We start from the raw sequence: 21,929 nt of genomic DNA, 5'->3' as shown, positions 1-21,929 counted from the left end.
ACCTTTACTACTAATATTGACCAAGGATTGTTCCGTTTACTTCATCAAAATATGAAGATCATGGCGAATGTGACCGGTCGACATGTGATGTTTTCTAATATGTCGCGAGTCTTTGTTTGCTCTTCTCATATATTTTATTCTTGAAAGGATCTGTGCGTTTGATCACTGTTTGTTATTCTGATTTGTCCCATTGTTCAATTTCATTACAATATTCAGTCTTGATACCATTATGTAACTAATATTCGCATTAGAAGATCGAACTTGTCCAAATAACTTCATTTTCCAAATATTTTTGCATGAGAATTATGCGATTTTAATTATGCGTATTCAGATAAATGATAACATTGAGTTACTGTAGGTTCCTAAATACACGCGTGGAATTTATTATCGCGCGAGAGGCATCACTCACGAAACAATTATTCGGTTTTGTTATTATGTTGTTAAAATACATGAAAGAACTCTTCATCAACAGGTAAGGGTTGCAAAAACAGGGAGATACTCTTGATGTACCTATTTGGACTTTACACTTTTTGGCGTCACAATAAAGACGTGAATCACGGCGTGCAGGTCTCTATAGATGATGTCATAATATTTTCTTGTTATCTACTACCACTGTCAGGGGTTAAGCAGTGTAAGAGAAAATCTGCATGGCAAAGGTTTCTCAAATGATCATTTATAAATTATTTTCTTTGATATTATAAAAGTCTACATTTAATATTCTATATAGTAGTGATTATTCTATGTTGCGACCTTGAAATCGTCCCGAATGGCGAATTGGCATCGACATTTGGAATACATAGAGGATATAAATTGTTTCCACGGGTAAATATGGTTATAGTTTGCTGATATTTGTGTGAAGCCATAGGGAGAAACATCTAGACATAAGACCGGCAAACATAAAGTGGCAAGAAATAAAATATGAAATATGATCACTGGGGCTAACCCCGGTTTGGACTCAAACTCTGTGATAATATAAATATTGAAAGGGGTCTAATTCTGACCTAGATACAAAAAAAAAATACCCACTCACTTTAAATGCCTACAAACAGAAACGAGGTGACGTGTGCGAAATTTAACGGTATCCTTGCATAGGTGTTTTAACTATTTTGTTTATGATATTTTAACTACTTGTATGCCAAATTTCAAACCACAGGTTCTTAAAATAACAGAGATACATGTGTATATGGCATCCTTCTCTCGATTTCACTTGTTTAATTTTACAAAAACATTTACTGGCCCAGGTCACTGGGTGGTTTCTTGCCTATAACAGCAGCGAAATTCAGACTAGTGTGGGAAATTTTGGACCCATCGATTAAATTTTCACGTCAAATATAGGTTACTCACTTCCTCATACTGGTAAATATCCTAGTAGCTTGAAATTTGGCATACAAGTAGTTAAAACATTAAACTATTCAAAGACACGCAAAATGTTGCCCCCATTTCTTATAAGATATTGCCATCGCAAAAAGCATCATTGTAATACGCAACTTCCGAGATAGCAGCTCTTCTGTGATGGAGGTACGTTCAGTGTTCTGTTGAACGCTTGAGTCTATGCATATACTATAGACTAGCTATGTAAATACGGATAATAGTAATGAAAGTGTAAAGTTTGTTTTTATCAGTCGTTGGTATACATTAAACTGATCATGTCAAGTACAATATTTGTTTGAATTAGGCCATCAAATTAAATATGAAAATATTTTTTTTGTTATTTTCTCCTCTGCACAAGTGCTATTTTAATCAAAGAAAAATGGTGATTATCGATTTTTGTTTGAGCTAATTTATTATCATATACTGATAAACTTACTAATACTGTGTGTCCCAGCAGATTGGGTGGTTGCATGATGTCTGATCGGCTTTAAAGCAATATATGAAGGCAACGATAAGGCAGTTGTACCCACCGCATGTGTCCTATAGTATGTTTTGTGTCTCACTGTGCGTAAGAGTTCCACAAAGGGAAAGAACTATTAGGCAACTCGGAAATTGCGTATTACTAGCAGCGCTTTCATCTTTAGGAAGAAGACTACGTTAAATCATATGCATAAATTGTATATATCATAAAGATTTGATTCCACAAAATTAAATTTCAATGCAAACGCTTTTTAAAATATCAGTCCCTGCTGAAAAAATGTTCCCACTCGTGCGCGTCGATAAGCTTAAATTAGATCTTTTCTCCGTCCGCCCATTACATTGTGACGTCAAATGTTTTGGCTGTAATAGATCGATATCACGAATGCGGTATGTCTGGTGTCTTGCCACTTTATGTTCGCCGGTCTTAATCTCTGCAAATCTTGGTAGGAAAACAAAACTTATTTTGTTGCTAATACAATCGACCATTGTTTGTGAATAGTATCCTCAAATTTGACAAGGTCCAACATTAACGAAACTAGAAATTTGACATTCCCAAACATTTTCAAAAATAAACCTGACTATGCTTTACCTCTCTAACTACCTGCACTTATATTCCAATATCATTACATCTTCTACTTGCGCTGAGACGATTTATCACATTAACTTTGAAATATAGAAAACGCGACTGATATGATCACGTAAGAATAAAGTAAGGGTCTTCTTTATTATACTCTGAAATATTCTTAATTTTCTCTAACTAAGAAACATCTGCAAAACAGTGTGGATTTTGAAGATCTAGGGCACCCGCTAGTTTTACTTTAAGAAAGATGTCCTGTATTTCAAATTGATACAAAAGTAGAAAAGTATACGGTGATACATGAAATATATGGCATAATCAGAAATGGAATATTGAAATCATGTACATCATGCGATACAACTTGAAAAGATCATATACTAGTATACATGGCGTGTGAAATATAGTTTCTTCTAATGAATGGAGTCATAGGTTGAAGATGGACTCAGTCCTCCCAGCTCCTGATATCCACTGTTGATTTTCTCAACGTCGTCCATCCGTGACTCTGTTTCTTTAGTAGATTTGGTAGTGTTACTCGAACGATATTTCTGACTTTTGTCTAATTTTGTTCTGTTTCTGAAATGAATTTTATTTCACTTTCAAACACGGTTTTATTTATTTTTTTCTATGATAGTTTTACGTTTAGTGACTTTAAAACAAACTGCTTACCGTTTCATGATATTGTAAACAACATACACGCCAATTAGGACAAGTGTAGCACAGAAGGCTCCCAGGACTCCATAAAACTTGGTTTCCCAATTTCCCTCAGCATTCGTTTGTTGTAGTGGGTTATCGACTGAATTGATAGTTGATAGATGTAGAAAAACGTATCTTGTTTTAAAAACATTAGATTAATATATGATTGTATATTCATACCCACCTTCGAAGCAATTATTTCCCCGCCATCCAGTTTTACACCCTGTACTACAATAGCCTGTCACATGATGGCAATCACGTGATTTCTGACAGAATACACTACACTCCTCTTCACAGTTAGCACCGAAATATCCAAAGTCGCAGACTGAAATGTTTTTAAATATGATGTAATAATTTACAAAACCACAAGAACTGATGAATATACTTATCTATGTCGTTCTCCGATGCCAAATGACACGGCCCTTATGGTATGCATTTGTAGTTGGTGTGATTGAACTGATTTGCCTCCCTGTGTTACTCACATGATTGATTGCAGTGAGGTATGCACTAATTATTTCACACTCGGTTGAAATGATTTGAATGCAATGCATTACACTAAATAATTACATTTTCTTACATTCGATTTAGATTGATACAAAATATAAGACAAACAACATGCATATTTTTTTGGAACGTGTTGTTATTGACTGAACAAAAAGATTGTACAAGTAATGTTATGTGAGTTCGGTGAGTTATGTGGCATTAATTATGAGCGACTGAAATAATTATATATAGAAAACGTAATTTTTTTGTTTACGAAATAAAGTTCCTTAAGGGTCTGAACATACTTCTTAGAGTGTGTTAGGAAAAAATAATAATAAAGAAAAATAAAATAAAATAAGCCTTACTTGCTTCATTGATTTTCAAAATTGAAACTTGTTTTTTGTAATTTCCTTTCAACATTCCCAACCGTTAAAGTAGGCACACCATAGGCGTCGGAACCGAGGGAAGGGGGTAACTCAGTCCCATTTGTGCAAAGACAGACATAATATAGGCATTGAAACTTTGGTGCTCCTCCAAACGTTTTTGGCAGAGAGTTAGCTCTATTCTTTGATTTCATATTGTATGTATAACGTTGATCACTGTTAGTTAAATTGACCATTTCATTTAAACTGTTTGAAAATAAAATTGATAATTATTGCTGAGCGTTATTAATCTATTTCTTATAACCAGTTCATAACATTTAAATTGCACGGCCCATTGGGATCCGGGTTAGAATAGGTCCTCAGCATCCCTTTGCGTAACGTAACTAAGAGGCGACTTAATGGGGCCCGTGGGAATCAGGGCTAGCATAGGTCTTAGACGCCCCCTTGCGTGTTGTAAGAGGCGACTTACGGATCATGTGACCGGGAAAACTAAAAACTCATGCCACAGCAAGTGTGATACGATAAAGATCCCTCCCTGTTTAAAGGCCCTGAGCACCGAGCATAGGCCTAAATTTTGCAGCCCTTCACTGGCAATAGTGACGTCTCCATCTGAGTGAAATATTCTCGAGAGGGATGTTAAACAATATGCCACCAATCAATCTAATCATAATAAGGATAATGTATTTTTGTCAACGGGATTCCGGTATTGGAAGAAAGCCAGAATGCGCCTCGAAAAACATGCCAACAACAACTGTCATAGAGAAGCAGTTGAGAGATTGTTTACACTTCCAAAAGTATTGAAGGATGTTGGCGAATCTCTCAGTAAACAACCCTCGAAACAGATAAAAGACAACAGAGATTGTTTCCTGAAAATACTTGGGAGTTGAAGATATCTCACAAAACAAAAGAATCCAATTAGGGGGAAACAGGAGAGTTCTTCTAATTTTCACGAGTTGGTTAAACCACTGACAAAATGATCCTGTTTTGTAGATATGAATTCAGAGAAAAACTGACAAATACGTTTCAGTACAAGTTCAAAACAACGCACTTAAAGTAATGGTCAATCAAGTTCTTAGAAATGTTATGAAAGTTTTAGAGAATGTCAAATGTCTAACCATAATGGCTGATGAGACTACTGACATTTTTAATAGAGAACAGCTCATTAATTTCTTCCTATACATCGAAGACCAGTTTGTGCCATACGAAATCTGTGTTGGTTTTTATGAAGTAGACGACATTAAAACCAATACAATCGTGTCTGCAATAATTGATACATTGGTCAGGTTCAATATTCCTTTTAATACATTATGGGATCAATGTTATGATATCGCTGCCTCAATAGCAGGATCTAAAAGTGGAGCTGCAAAGCCAATTTTAGAGAAAGAGAGCAGAGCTCTTTATTCGCACTGTTATGGTCATGCTCTAAACTTGGCATGCTGTGAAAGCATCTACAATTATGAGAGATGACCTTGAAGTAACGTGTGGGATAACAAAATTGATGAACGAGTCGCCAAGAAGAGAGGCAATTTTCTGAGAATTTAGAGACTTCATCACCTAAAATAAAAGTTTTGTATCCAACAAAGTGGACAGTTCGAGCAGATGCTTTTCAGAGTGTTATACTTAACTACAAAGTATTAATGGGCGTATGAAAGGTGGGAGAAATCGATAGAGTATGTAAAAGTTTCAGACAGGAGATGCAGAATAATATGGGGTATGACCTACATGAACAAGTTTGAGTTCCTCTTTGGTTGTCTATTGGGTGAACAGTTGCTCCGTCATAGAGACATTCTTAGCAAAGTCCATCAAACAAAAACTGTCTGCTGCAGAATGTCAGAAAATGGCTCTCAACAAGGTGAAAAATCTTGAGTCTCTTAGGACAGACAAAGTTTTTCTATCATTCTAAGGAGATGCCTATAAAGAGCCACATAGTTTGACATTGATGGTCCTTCAGTGCCTCGTCGAAGACGTCCTCCGAAGAAAATTGACGAAGGATCTCTGTATCAACACGAAAAGTTGCGAAGTTTTGATGAGCCAATAGCCAATTCCTGCAGCTCACTTAAGTACTGTAGTTTCAGTTATAAGAATTAGGAAGTAGCATGTATGTGTGTGTGTTCGACGTAGACTCTTTTTGTTGGTTTAAACCCCCCTTTTTCAATTTGCTTTCTACCCCAATGCATACTCTATTTATCTAGATACATACACAGTTTTACAGCTGTAGCATATTCAAGAGGAAAAGGTTATCGTTACAGTTTGTAGAAATGTTAAATGCAAAGTAATTGAAATATAAATATTTTGTCATGGTTATATAATCAAAATCTCATCACCAATTACTACTCTCAGAATACATTAACGTTCATACACACTCTCACTATCAATTTTAATGGAAACACTGTAGTTATAATCATGATGTATATAGTGCTTGAAAGATAAAGTATGATGTTCAGTTTCTAACAACCCTTTCTCTATTAGCACATTTAGAGAGTTGTTAAAGACTAAGTGACACTATTTTGAAATTTATTTAATTGTATAGTGTCCTGATTTGAGGTTTGTGCTTTTTACGGAATTTCACAAAAGGTATTTTTGACATAGTATATCATGACACTAGAGAGGTCAAAGGGGTCAAACGTCATATAAATGCAGATTTTTAAAAATCGTTTAGCCTGAAAAATATGCATATATACATTGACCCCTCTGACTAGGTTTGAGTCACAAAAAATTGAAATGTATGAGCTGATATGTTTCTTTCTTTAAGTATTACAAAAATTGATAATGAAATTGTTCAATTTTGTTGACGAATATATATTGTGGATTACGAAACGCTTAACAGCATTAACAGTGCGATTTCGATAAGTTTAGACATAACATACTGCAATATAGTGATAAGTAAATGTCAAATCATATATTAAATAATTACCTTTAAACACACCAATAATTTTAAAAGGGCCTTTAACAACTACATTATAATAAAGAGAATTAAAGTAAAATGTCATCAAGTCCAAATTCGTACTCCGTTTACATTCTAATAATTTTCAGCAATATGATGTTTTGTGAATATGCTTCAATAAATAGAATGAGTATTGCAACATTCAGACAAAGATCGTTTACTGTTAGTGATTGACCGTAAGGAAAATGCCCCTCTAACATGGAAACTGGAATTCATGATTATTTTCATACTTTATTTTTTAAATGTTTAGTTGGATTCCATCATTTGATTATCCAAACTGCATTAGCGTGCGGAGTAAGGTGTACACCATGGCCTCACAGACAGACTTTTAAAGATACTTGATACATGAACAAACACTCTTTCTACCTCATTTAAAGAGTTCTAAATATATTGTTTACATTTTTAACTTGTACATCAAAATATATGCTCTTACTGTAGAGTATTTAAGGATAGTTATTTATAAAGTGCATATTTGATAGGTCAATTAGGGCTCAGTATTTATGGATACCTACCTACATTTGTACCTATGGAGGTGTATTGATACATGTCTACTAATTAAGAAAATAGAAATTTGTTATAACTACTGCCCATTCGTTGAACGCCAATGCTTTCTAAAATCAAGAATATACTAAATTTTCCATAGTCCGTTATGAAATTAATAAAATAATTTTTCAATAACAGTTGGTGTATTATTTCTATAATTATGATGTGCATGTATTACTCATCATTTAAAAAAGAATAATATTACCTTCATTGCATAATAGCCCCCTAAACCCTCTGTCACAGCCTTCGATACAGGTTCCATTGACGTGATGACATTTCTCAAGGTCCTTGCAATTACCACAGGGTTGGCTACAGTTTTCTCCAAACGTTTTCATGGAGCATTCTAAAATCATCGGTGAAGATAAATATAACAAATCGATACTAATTAGATTTTTGCAATGTTTTATTCTTGAAGGAAAATAATTATACGGACTGCTAAGCATAGGTCAACAGCTATATGAGTAAACCATCCTCGGGTGATACATTTCATATATAATTGGAATGAAGAGCACACAATTAAGAGTAGGACAAACAGGGGGCCCTGTACATAACAGATGTGGGATCAGGTGCATTAACCATCCCCTATTGACCGGACAAAACCACCGTGAACCCTTTATCTTGATCGGATAAACGGAGTCGTCCGTAATCAGTAACAGTGTACAAAGAACGGTTTCAAGAGGTATGAAACATGTCAGAAAGCACTTTACCAAATAACAGCTTTATTAGATCGTTATACATGTAATTTGAGACTGTTGAAACCAAAATATATTTTCTTAACAAGCTTCAGTAAACTAGTAGTGATATTTGAAGAAGCTAGAGAATGGCTTGGTGTTCCATTTTGTGAATAAATTTGTTGTCGCTGTCTTCCTGTAACATTCGAAATACAATCACTAATTTTCACCTAAGCTTTCTTTTAAGGCAATCACAGTGAGATTACGTTGTTGTTTCAAGGCATACTGTGACATAATCCGTCGTTTTAACAGCCATTCACAAAGATCCATGACTATCGCCACTGGTGCCTGGTGTTTAGCGAGAAAATAATTACTACGAATGCCAATCTCTTAGCAGATTTGAGGTCGGAACACAGAATTTTCAGTGCTCCAACATTATAATTATCGTATGTCTTGTTTATTAACCAACGTTAACTTCTGCCATCGTTCGTCTGGAGGGGAAAAAACCAACGGGCCCCTTCTTTAAGCTATTGCCTATCGCAGGTACATGCGAAAATGACGGGAAGGGGGAAACTAATGTCTCCCTTCGTTAAGATATCGATTATCTCAGGTTCATGCTAAACTCACAAGTATATCTATGAACTCCCATTCAGAGGCAACACGACGATGAAAGCGCAAATCCGTATTACCGTTCAACAAGAGACACTTACAGTGTGTTACTCCTCAGCACCTGATTCCACGGACCGGAGTTTGTCCTGCTTTCGATTTTCTATGTTATGACAATTATGAGATTGATCACTCGGTAAGTATTCACTCACACTGAGAAGTCGCCAGCTGTAGGTGAGGTACCACAGATTTAGACCTATCAATAGATAATGAATATTAATTTTTTCACTTTAAATTGTTCCTATTCGTTACATGTATCTTCACTTTTTTTCAATATGTACAAAACTGCAAAAGTCCACATGGGAAAGAAGGGTTTGGATATCAAGGCTATCAACTGTATGTGAAAATGAATGATTCGATTTTAGCTATTGCAATTGGTTGTCGTTCGTCGTCGTGCGTCATCCGTCGTGCGTTAACAATTGAACTTTTTTAACTTGTTATTGATAACTACCAGCCCAATTCATTTCATAGTTGGTTTTAATCATTTTTAGGACAAGAGGGACATGAATTGTAAATTTCATCACTCCACCACCTCTGGGACACCCCTGGGCCCTAGACGCAGGGCAAAAACTGCCCAAAATAGACAATTTAAAAAAACCATTCTTCTCAAGAACCGCATATAAAAAAAAACTAAATGCATGGTGACGTAGACCAGGAAGGCTTCTACCTAAATTGTAAATTTCATGATCCCCGGGCTAGGGGTTCTTATCTCAGGGCGGGGTCAAATTTCGTATATAGCGTTTATGTGTAAATCACCTAAATAACATCTTTTAGTGATGTTGATACGATATTGATACCCAATAGATATCTAGAAAGAACGGGTAGTCCTTTACCAAAATTGTAAATTTGATGATTCCAGGAGTTGGGGCTTTAGTATCAGGGTGGGGCCAAAATGGCCAGTTATTAAATGTGTGAACAATAGACATTTTAACTTCTTCACAACTATCATTCCAATTCTTTCCATATTTGATATGAAGTATCTTTGGAACAAGTGGGACATAAATTGTAAATTTCAGGATTCCAGCACCCCTGAGGCCGGGACAAAACTGCCCAAAATTAACCAATTCATAAAAATCTTCTTAAGAACCGCACATATGTTAGAAAAACTAAATACATGATGTTGTAAAGCAGGAAGGCCTCTATCAAAATTGGAAATTTCATGATTCCCAAGTTAGCGGTTTTGATCCAAGGGTGAGGTCAAACTTGTTATATTGTGTGTACGTGTAAAACACTTAAAACGCATCTTCTTTAGTGTTATTGATACTAAATTGAAACAAAATCAATATTTAGAGCGAACAGGCAGTCCTTTACCAAAATTCTAAATTTGATAATCCCAGTTGTATGGGTTTTTTTTAGTATCAGGGTGGGGCCAAAATGGTCAGTTATTAAATATGTGAATAATGGATATTTTTAACTTCTTCATAACCACAATACCAATCATTTTCAAATTTGGTATTAAGCAATTTTGGGACATTTTAAATGTCAGATTCCTGCACCACCGGGACCTTACAGGCGGCGCAAAAACTGTCCAGAATTGACCAATTTTCAAAAATCTTCTCTTAAACCGCACATGTTTAAGAAATCCTAGTGCATTAAGATGTAAAGCAGGAACGCTTCTACCAAAATTCTAAATGCCATGGTAGTAACAGTTCCATCGACTTAATTCTGTCGAGGCCGGGATTTGAACCCCGACCCTCCGCTTGCGGGACGAACGCTTTACTTCTAGACCACAGTGGCCGTTACGCATATTCGAGAAAATGCGCGAACAATACTAATTAGAACGAAGAAATTCATTGATCATTTTGTTGACGTCTCATCTCTACACATTTCTTAATCGAAGAATATCAAAGAAATCGCTGTCATAAAATTGTAAGAAAAAGGCAGGCGTATGCCTAGCACTCAAGACAGTAGCAATGACGACTTTTTTTCCGTGCCAACGCTTATTGCGACACAGGACTCTATGGTTAAGGTCATCTTTCATATGATATTTGTTTGGTATTATGTTTCTTTAAGATTTTTTTTAACTCAGATCTAAAAGATACCATCTGGTGTAACCGCCGCGGTAGCCGAGAGGTTAGGCGTTCGCCCCGCATGCGGAAGGCCCGGGGTTCGAATCCCGGCCGCGACACACCTAAGTCGTTAAAACAGGTAGTGACAGTTCCATCGCCAAACGCTCGGCATCAGATGTGAATGTCATGGGTCCTCGGAGATGAGCTTAAAAACGGATGACCCGTGTCACAATAGGTGTGGCACGCTAAAGAACTCTCACTGCTCAATGGCCACAAACGCCGAGCATGGGTCTAGATTTGAAGCTCTTCATCGGTCTTGGTGACGTCTCCATATGAGTGAAAAATTCTCAAGCGAGACGTTAAGCAAGATACAATCAACCAAGCAATCAATACATCAACTTTTACTTCAGGAACGAGCGCCATTCATATGTTAACCTCTATTTTAATCAGTATTTTTTTTTTCATTTGTCATTTTTAGCTCTTTTGAGCCGAAGGCTCAAAGAGCTAATCATATGGCCATATGTCTGGCGTGCGGTGTGTCAACTTTTTGGGAAAAGGGCTTTATCTCAAGAACCCCTTGGCCAATTTTTGTCAAATTTGGCACAGGGTATCCTTGGCCCATGTGTTATCATTTGTAACTAGGGCTCTGGCCCTTTAACAAGGGGTGATCATTAGGAAAATGCAAACAAAAGTAGTGGTTGCTAAAAAAATTTCTCAACAACCACTGGGCAAATTATCACCAAACTTATGAATAAAGATGAGAATAGGTTGTAGATAAAATTGTTCAAGGCATCATCCTGGGGCAAAGGGTGTGGTTTCAAGGTCACTTCAAAGTTGACCTTACATTTTGTTTTGTTAAAACTTTGATATTTTGCCTAGTATAAGGACTAGGATCATCAAATTTTGTCAGTTGATGCTTCTTAGGACCTAATAGCATGCCGACTCAAAAGTAGGTCATGGTGACCTACTTTTTGAATTTCGCAGGTAATTATTATTAAATGGATTTTGATGCATATCTTGAACACTTTTGAGCCTATCATCATCAAAAGTTGTCAGTTGATGGATCATGGGACTTTGAACTGCTTCATGTGAAAAGTATGTCACCATGACCTACTTTCTTAATTTTATGGCTATTCATTTATGAATACATTTTAGGTTGTTATTTCAGATACCGAGAGGTTTAGAATCATCAAACCTTGTAAGTTGATGAGACTAATTCCGGTAATTTTGCAGAACATAAAAACTAAAAATTCACATATCCCCCAAGCTGCGATCATAAAAAAACCCACCAAAACAAAAAACAAAAAAACAAAAAAAAGCCTTCTAAACTTCTATACAGTATGTAATGTACTTATTTACACTTCATTAATATATATTGGATCGAAGCCTGGGGGTTGTACTAATTTTTGGTGCATACTATTGGAAATTAGCAACTGTTACAAAAATAATACAACTGTTATAGGTTATGCATGTTATAATTTCAACGTGTGTACAATTTCGCGGAAGAAACACACTGGATTTATAAAATAGAAAGTCTAAGCTATGCGATATCATGGTGAAATTTGGAATGAAGATTCTTTATTTTCCTCAAAATTACTGGGCCATTGTGGGGTATTCGTGGCTCTTGTTCGTTGGAGTGTCCGGTCCTTGTTGAGTGTATTTTTAAAGTCCTATTTGAACATATGTCACTTGTTTAAAGACGGTAAAGACAGCTCAAAGGTGAAGTTACTTCTACACGGAGTTTACCGCCACAACAGTGAATATATTTTATCGTAGACACGCCTATAGTAACGTAAGAATTCCGTTTTTAATATTGCTTAGCCAACAACCTTCCACAGTGAACCAATCACCTCCTTGGAAAATACGAGATTCTGGGACGACGCTGTAAGTGGATTAGCCACACACTCCGTAAGCCAGCGTAAAAACCAGGAGACAAACGCCTATAGTAAGTCCATGTTTAATGTGACCTAACAAATAAATATTGTTGGCAGCGAACCAATCAACTCCCTATAGAAGACGAGATTCTGGGACGACTCTGTAAGTGAATAAGCTACACACTCCGTAAACCAGCGTCAAATATCAAGAGACGAGTGCTGACCTGGAATCATCAAGGGAAGAGAAATAGACCGACCAAGAAACACGTTGTGCCGAGACATCGCTGCCGACATCAGGAAAATAGGATGCAACTGGAGACAGATTAAGTGCAAGGGCCAGAATAGAGACGCTTGGAGATCTTTTGTTGGCTGCCTATGCCTCATTAGGAGTAGCAGGCATAACAAGGGGGGACAAGAAAAACGCATTGATTATCACTTCTAATTTCATCCGTTTGGCCAAACGATTTGATACGGCACAGTAATTGAGAATGAAACTCAAAACAAAAGGTCATTGAAACTGGTGTGGACGATGTTACGACATTTAATTTGCATGCTATCCATACATAGAATGTAACGTACTATGTCATATTTCGACACTCGAAACGATAGTTTTGCAGTAAGCTGCGTAGCATAATGATTAGATTTAGATTTTCGGCTTGAGCATCACTGAAGAGACATTTTTGTCAAAATGCGCATCTGGTGCATCGCAATTAGTACCATATCAGTTTTACAATACGACTCCTGGGTCGCGGCCTCTGGTGGTGGACTGTTAGTCCCATAGGGTATCTACAGTCCAGTAGCTAAGTCCTTCGTTACTAGCTTTATAATATGGATGCATATTTAATTGCTGCTATAAGATTTAGAAATTCATTTCAAATTCAAGGATTATCTCCCTCAGGCATATATTTCATCCTTAGACGAATTTGGCTACAGTCTTTGGCACTCTGTTTTTCCTTTTAGCTCTGACAAGGTTATTGTTATTTCGAATTTCCAAAATATCGGCTTGAACATCACTGAAGAGACATTATTTGTCGAAATGCGCATCCGGTGCATCAAATTTGATACCATATGTTTTACATTTGGCATATAACTTCCCTACCTTCTCAGCAATTCACCAATCGCTAAATATTTCATTAATTAATACACTCAATATCTTTAGGGCGAAATATAATGGCACCATTAGTGTTTATTTCTACCATGCTTTATGAGTTTTGATAAAAGATTTGGAGATCTAAAATTTCAGCATCTCTGGACACCATGTATTTTATAACTTGTAAACTTTTGTAACTATTTAAACATTTGATTATATAACTGAAACAGACCGGAATGCATCCAAATCACTAAATCCGTTTAATATACTTGACATGCTGACTATGCATATTGAATTTGATATCATTTCTCAAAAGTGGACTTATCAATGTCTGTCGGATGAAATGTTGAAGAGTAGCCCGCATCAAGGATCATAAGCCCATTCGCACGTAAAAGACAGTTTCTGATTTCGAAAAAGAGTTGGCTTACTGCGAAACTTCAAAATCTTCCAACATCGAACATATTTCATAGAATTAACCGCCATAAAATAGCTGAAATATTGTCAAAACGGCGCTAAACCCTATCAATCAACTAAGGAACTTACCCAATAAATGATTTTGCGTGATTTGTACGTCACACTGCACTTAACATAGTGCACTATTTATTTACCCATGTTACATTGCAGTCCTTCCCAGCCCGGGCGACATCCACCCTTGCACTCTCCCGTTGTTCCGTTACATATTGTGGGATCTTCGTGACAATTCTCAGAACATATTTGATCGCAATTCTTTCCAAATATCCCACGAGAACAGTCTGAAAGTAAATGCGAACACAAAATTAGAATCCAAAACTATTATCATATGCTTGGGTTCTTTGGGTAGTTTTGCACTTTGCAACCCTAAAACAAGTTTTAAATTTGTATATAATGTATTAATACTTATAGGTTCACAATTAATATTTTAGTGTGTTCCTTTCCTTTGAAATAATACTCTTTCAATATTAGACCTTACAAGTTTTACAGAGTTCTCCTTCATATCCAGAATCACATCCATCAAAGCATGTTCCGTTTATGTGGTGACATTGTGTATAATCTAGGCAGGCTCCACAGTCTTTATTACAGCCAGTCCCGTATTTTAGTCCGTCACATTCTATCGATCATAATGCAAGAAATAACACAATTTTCAAAGGTAATTCTAATTTTAGCCCACCAGTAAAAAAAATAATAAAGATAATGCACATATTCAGGAATTATGTCGTAGAATTTCGTCAATGGGAATCATCAATACAGTTAATCAACTTACTTTCAGTACAATGTGTTCCCTTCCAGCCCGAATAGCAGGGGGGTGTGCAATGTCCTGTAAATCTGTCGCACGTGTCACAATTAGTACACGTTCGAGAACAGTTCTTCCCATGTCGACTACTAGGACACGCTTAAAAAAAACTGTAATACATGAATTACAGGCCATTGACGATATATTTTCTTAGATTCACTTCTGAAGTACCATCCAGTGTTCAGTTTGATAGTGACACAATGATATATTCTCTCTAAAAGTACTTGGATTTATACAATGTTCAAAATGTATGTGATATTTGTATTTTACAATTTTCATCATATATATGTACGCCTCGTGCAAATATTAATGGACGTTGACAACTAAAATCTGTATGACACACCTTTTGTAGTCCTGCTTATTGAATAGCGATGTATTTCAATAAGACCTATCATTATTTATAATTATTTTTTCCGAAATATTGTACGTCTAATGATTGCGACACATCATGTATAAACAATATCTACTAATATATCTACATGCAGTATTGCCAACACATACGCATTTTGCATTTGTCTCCGTAGACACCGACGTCACATCCGTTTGTACACGTTCCGTTCACATTGTTACACGCCACCCCGTCACTACAGTTACCACAGGTCTCCTTACATAGTTCTCCATAGTACTGATGACTGCAAGCTACAAATAAAAGGAACAATCCTGAACAACATAAAATAAACCTACCTAAAGATACAAGTACCATGGAAGTATCACAAAAACAGACATACATAGTTCACACTGATGTCCCTGGTATCCAGGTTTACATCCTTGGCAGACTCCAGTCTCTATGTGACAGTATCGACAGGTATTAGGACAAGGGATGGAACAGTCAGGTCCATAGTAACCGGGTACAGGACAACCTTAGTAGAATTAAGAAGCAAGTTTATCATACGCAATCATACCATTAGAAACAAAATACAGTGTACACTTAGAAAAAATACGAACATTGTAAACTGTTTAAATAAAGCTTGAAATATATCATTTAAAGGCAAATGTCACGGAAAATGAGACGGTGAAATGTTACTATGTTTTATGACTTATCTATCTAAATGGACATGCATGCTAAATATAAGAAAGTATAGATTGGTCTTATTCAGCTCCCATCACCAAGGAATGAAACAAATCAAGATGCGTTATGTGTATGTACATTACATCTGTACAATACAAAGGGGTCTATTTTTTTCTTTAAAAAAAAAAAAAAACCAAAAAAAAAAAACTAGTTCTAATTGTAACAGAGACCGTTACACATGTTCCCCAAACCTCACCCAGTTAAAAAGTGATGTCGTTGTAAACATATAGCAAGAATAATTTTGTTTTAACCTTTAATTACGTGCAATATGGTCATTTCAGTAACAAGAAATGAAAGAAAGCAATGTACGTGCATACACGCGCACGCGTGTATGATTCCGCACTTTTGTTGATGCCATTCCAAAAGTATTTGTATAATATACTCACAGTATGAATTTCATAACGTTTGCATCAAATATAAAATCCTCCAATCAGAATTCAGAACACGTGCATGCACGTGCTGAGCAGTAATTTTAACCACAATAATTTGTAAGGAGTACCAAGACACATCTATAACCTTAAAATCAAACGAATTTGATACAAAACAAAAACGGTATCGTCCTTTAAAACATCAACATTTTAAAAACGATACACACACGTGCGCGAGAGTGTTGGCATTTTTTACTACACATATATAAAGATACATTTATTATCTACCAATACTGTAAATATCAACTCATTCGTTAAATCAGGTAGTTACAAACGTTTTAGTATTATCCAATCAAAAAGACGCGTACGTGCATGCGCGCATATTGGTAATTTTGACCATGCACATCGGTTAAAGGTCTCAACATCTACTTATGATATGAATATCAAACCATTTCAATGAACAACAAAAAAGCTAGTCTGATTGCAAAGTTAGTGTACAGATTTTGTGATGCAAATGCATCCGCATGTATGCGCGTTTAGACAAAATGCCTATCATTTTTTAGATCTACAAATGATATGCTATCATCCTATAAAGGTTTTATATTGATCCCTTGTATATTCTGATTTTCAATTTGTTGTACCAAAATTGCAAAGCACGTGCGCGCGCATATACATGTGCAGACAAAATGACTATCGTTCTGCACATCTACACATGCTATACTATCATCCTGAAAAGTTTCATATTGATACTGTTTGTAGTTTCTAAGAACATCCCTGGACAAAAAAGTACCGGAGAAAAATAAGAATAACTAAAAGTTTCGATGAAAGATACTCATTCTTCGGACAACTCCCGGTTTCGTACAATCAACTTTCGGTTGAAATGGTATTACTTATTACACTGTATTAGACTATGTTATGGGCATTGAAAATGAAATTATTTAAAAATTACATATTTTTAAGCTATTTCCGGTGGACGGCGGAAGTGACGACAACAGAAGTGAAACTTTACGAGTCACGAGTCACCATTTAACAATTCTGACTCAATCTTTGACCGTTTACGAGAAAGCGCCCCGACAAATCTCAATGGATATTGGCACGTATCTTATGAAAAGAAGTGAGTTTTGAAGAAAAAAAATCACGGTACTCAAAAGTTGGATATTGTTAATAATATATTTAAAATTCATATCAGAATATATAAAATTTAAAATATATTTAAAATTCATATCAAATATATTCTACATGCCTTATCAAGATTTTCTCGAGAAAGAAGTTATTGCTTGCGATATTTAACAGACTGTTCAGTCGAACCATGAGAGTCCTGGGTGTTTGTTTTTTTTTCATATTGTTCAAAAGATCTTGAAAAACTGAACAACTCTTGTTCTACATGTCTTATCAAAAGTTTCACGAGAAACGTTATTGATTGCAACACTAATCAGACTGTTCAGGCGAGCCATAAAGCCCATTCACCCTTTTTTGATATTCTTCGAACTATCTTGCAGAAGTTACCAACTTTTGTTACAAAAAGTTAACAAGTGTCACAATAATCCGACTGTTGAAGCTAGCGATTTTGTTTAATATGACTTATCAAAAAATTCTCGAGAAAAAAGTTAATAATGTTGTTTACTGCGATACAAATTCGACAGTTCAGGCGAGCCATGACGCATGCGAGCCAACTCTTGATATCATTAGATAGATCTTGCAAAACTGAACAAGTTTTGTTCTACATGTCTTATCAAAATGTTCTCGAGAAAAAAAGTTTTAATTGCGACACCAATCGGACTGTTCAGGCGAGTCATGAGGCGCGTGGACCCTTTTCTTGCTATCGTTTGAAAGATCTTGCAAATCTGAACAACTTTTGTTCCACATATTTTATCAAAAGTTTCTCGAGAAAAAGTTATTGATTGTGACACTAACCAGACTGTTCAGGCGAGGTATGAAACCTGTTTGCCATTTTCTTGATGTTTTTCTTATAGCACGAAGATCTCCATACACTGTACAATTTTTGGTATAAGTGTCTTCACAAAATATTTACGAGTAAAGAGTTATGATTTCAAACGCGGAAAAAAATTGGGTGCTTTTTTAAACTCAATTTTCGGCAACTACCGAGCTCCCATACTAGGCACTTCCGGAAACTTTGAAAACCCAGGTGCACAACAACAACATGTCGTCTAACATCACTGAAAATTTCAGCACTCTAGCTTTTCTCGTTTTTGAGATTTTGGACAGACAAAATGCTCATCTGAAAATCTATAAAAGGGGGATAACTTCCGATCGGAAGTGCGTTTTCAAACATTAAAACGGCGGTACAAACTTCAGATGGCAGCGCATCGAACCTGAAAAGTTGAAGCAAATCCATCCAGCCATCTCCTAGAAATCCTCTACGCAAATGATTGCTTGCTTGTTTGATGTTTTTCCGCCACACGCAACAATTTTTGAGTTTTCTGGTGGCCCCCAGTTTTTATTGGTGGAAGAGAGAACCCAGATACAATGTACCTGGGAAGAGACCACCGACCTTCCGAAAGTTAACTGGGAAACTTTCTCACTTAACGGCGCGAGCGCAAATTCGGTAAGGAAAAATAAAGAATAATAAGAAGAAGACTAGAAATAATCTCGTTGCGAGCAACGAATAGGTCTTCCGTCCAATACGTAAGATCGCGACTACTTTTTCCGTCTTGGTTTTAAATTTTACTTTCCCCTTTCAAAGTCTCGCGAGACCCAGATTTTGCGAGAATTTGGGCATGTTGGTAAATAATACCAGTTCTGCAACTTTTGTCGTGATCGATTCACCTGATTTTAACAATGGTGCACTATCATTGTATTGCAGCAGACTGTAGTACTTAATGATTCAAGAAAGAAGCATAATTCCCAGAAATATCCACACATGATAGATTTCAATGGAAATGTGGTGGATTTTTTACCACTGCTGTCAGCCAGGAAATTCCCAAAGCTGAGAAGAGCTTGCGTCAAATCATATAGCTTCACGAGCTAAATTCAGGAGTTCATTTTTCCTGTATCCAGACGTTTTTAGACATCTTTCATTTCAAAATACTTATAATTGTGGAAAACACAGGTTATATTGTCTTCCGATGCCGTGTTTGAATAAACAAAAAATGTCCAAGATCGACACGCTTTTCCGGACTTCTTTACAAGAGAGTTCCGCTAACTCGGTATTTATGATCCTGCGTATTCCTGACGATATAGGATCTTGATAGGGAGAATTCAATTAGTGAAGAACGACTACACATGAAAGAAATAAACACATACATGTAAGACGTGATATATCAATTATGAACAATTTTGGTTTTGATTTATGCACTTTCGAGTATCTCGGGAGTCCATAAAACGACTACAAATTCCAAATGGACCTCGTAGGAACCCACACTAAACTTGTCCATGAAAAATACTTAGTTTTCGGACAACTTCCGCTTTCGAACAACCAACTTCTGGAGGGAGAAAATGCTACGACTTATTACACTCTGTTAAATAATGTTATAAGCATTAGAATTTAAAAAAAAAAGAAGAGAAAAATAACATATTTTTTATGGTACTTTGGGTGGATGACGGAACAAAATTGAAACACGTATGTCACATTTACAAGTCATCATCTAACTTTTCTGAAAGTTTCAAGACTCAATCTTTGATTATTTATGAGAAAACGCCTGGAGAAAAACCTTGGAAATCATAGGTATTTAACGAACGGAAGTGCATTTTTAAAAAAAAACAATAATTCACTTTATTATAAAGATAGATAGATAAATAGATAGATAGATAGATAGAATAGATAGAATAGATAGAATAGATAGATAGAATAGATAGATAGAAGAAGAAGACGAAACATAGTAAAAACAATATGTTCCCAAACTTTGTTTGGGGAACATAATTACATTGCATTAAAAAGAAGAAGAAAACACTCCCGCACAATATTTCCAGCTCCCCCATCTTCTGAACCACAGGCAATCTACGTTTTAAATATCTATAATAAAAAAAATGTCTTTCTGTAAACATTATATTCACAACGTATACCACGCCGTCATCTTGGTTTTCGTTTTAAACAGCTGCATCGCTTGAAAATTTCGGCGAAAAGTTCGATATAATACAATAATTAGAACCCTACCGTCTGGCAACAACTCTCTCCATATCTTATATCTCGCATCATTATGGAAAACTCGAAATAATGTTCATTGATCAGATATAATCAAGCGTCAACTATCGTTTACTGCTCCTCAAAATGCGATAACTCCTGATCTATGGACGGAAGTTGACATCATTATGCAAATGGGACTTCCCTTTCTGGTCTAGTGCTCTCTGACGCTTGTGTGGGAAAAGGAAAACAAAAATGACGCTAAATGCAGGGCTGCATACAGCCCTGCAAATGATAAAAGATGAGCATAATTGTGTGGTTTTAGGACAGACTGGCACGGGAGAGTCCTTTTTAATAAGATATATTCTTCGAAGCCAGCCTAGTAAGAACATTGCCGTGACCGCCAGTACTGGAATATCTGCACGCATATTAGGGGAGGCGACAACTGTTAATCATTGGGTCGGACTCGGTGACGGCAGGTATGGAGATCAACATCTTCTACAGATCCTCTCGGAGGAGACAATGGATAGGATTAAAACCTGCCAAATGCTCATAATTGATGAGATAAGCATGATCAGCAAAAAGGTCTTTGAACAGTAATTTTAATCTACCTTGACTCAATAATAAGCTCAATGCTTAAATCATTGCAGGCCTATTAATTGTTTTTCTTTAATATATTATCAAATATCCGTAGTTGAATCATGTCTGTTACTGTATGCGGTTATTAATGAGTACACCCATCTTCGAAGGGATGTCCTGCAACCAGTCCCCCCCCCCCACACACACACACACCTAGGGCGGATCCAGGAATTGCAGTTAGGGGGGAGCACAACTTCATGAGGCAGCGGGTCTGGGAGCCGCCTTGAGATCCCCAGTAGGTCTAGGGCGAAGCCGTTGGGGTGGGGGGGGGGGCAAAGTCCCAGGAAGCTCCTTGATTTTACAGATTATAATTATACTAGTGTTTCAAATATGTCTCCTATGTATTCATTTTCACTGTTTTCTGTCATTTTCAATAATGTGAATTTTAATAAAATGGCGCACATTTCAGGTTTTTTGGAAAAGAGAGGGAAAAAAAACCTATCTAGGTTAAAGCTAGTAATGAAAGTAATTCAAATTTCAATAATTAAAAAAAAAAGATTTTATCATTATAATTTATTTCTCTGAGTGTGGAAGAAAGTATTGTTTCTTTTATTGTTTACATTTATCTAAAGAAGAGACCTCGATTTACCTTGAATTTGAAAATTTTAGGGTGGGGTGCCTAATTTACGCCCCCTTAAATCCGCCACTGCACACGTGCATGCACAAATGGTATCTGCCAGATGAAAACAAGTATTTGTGTTTATTTATTTTGTGTTTA

At 36.2% G+C, this 21,929-nt stretch overlaps 1 protein-coding gene and 1 non-coding gene across 2 annotated transcripts in view; one reads left to right on the top strand and one right to left on the bottom strand.

Moving 5' to 3' along the window:
* Window positions 1-2,560: 2,560 nt before the first annotated feature.
* The window catches only part of LOC125661684 (multiple epidermal growth factor-like domains protein 10), a 43,343-nt gene continuing 23,974 nt past the window's right edge, over window positions 2,561-21,929 (bottom strand). The window contains exons 4-12 of the mRNA XM_048893786.2: window positions 15,783-15,914; window positions 15,556-15,693; window positions 15,025-15,153; window positions 14,734-14,871; window positions 14,393-14,536; window positions 7,680-7,817; window positions 3,306-3,446; window positions 3,095-3,221; window positions 2,561-3,001 (exon numbers count right to left, since the gene is read on the bottom strand). Of these exons, the coding sequence (XP_048749743.2) occupies window positions 2,839-3,001; window positions 3,095-3,221; window positions 3,306-3,446; window positions 7,680-7,817; window positions 14,393-14,536; window positions 14,734-14,871; window positions 15,025-15,153; window positions 15,556-15,693; window positions 15,783-15,914 (1,250 nt within the window). The 3' untranslated portion in view covers window positions 2,561-2,838. The remainder of the gene's footprint in view (window positions 3,002-3,094; window positions 3,222-3,305; window positions 3,447-7,679; window positions 7,818-14,392; window positions 14,537-14,733; window positions 14,872-15,024; window positions 15,154-15,555; window positions 15,694-15,782; window positions 15,915-21,929) is intronic.
* On the top strand, window positions 10,868-10,939 carry Trnaa-cgc (transfer RNA alanine (anticodon CGC)). Its single transcript has one exon. It is a non-coding gene; the product is annotated as a tRNA-Ala (tRNA).

Source organism: Ostrea edulis, chromosome 8 (genome assembly GCF_947568905.1).
Source record: "Ostrea edulis chromosome 8, xbOstEdul1.1, whole genome shotgun sequence".
Lineage (NCBI taxonomy): Eukaryota > Metazoa > Mollusca > Bivalvia > Ostreida > Ostreidae > Ostrea > Ostrea edulis.
This window is presented reverse-complemented; position numbering and strand designations above follow the sequence as displayed.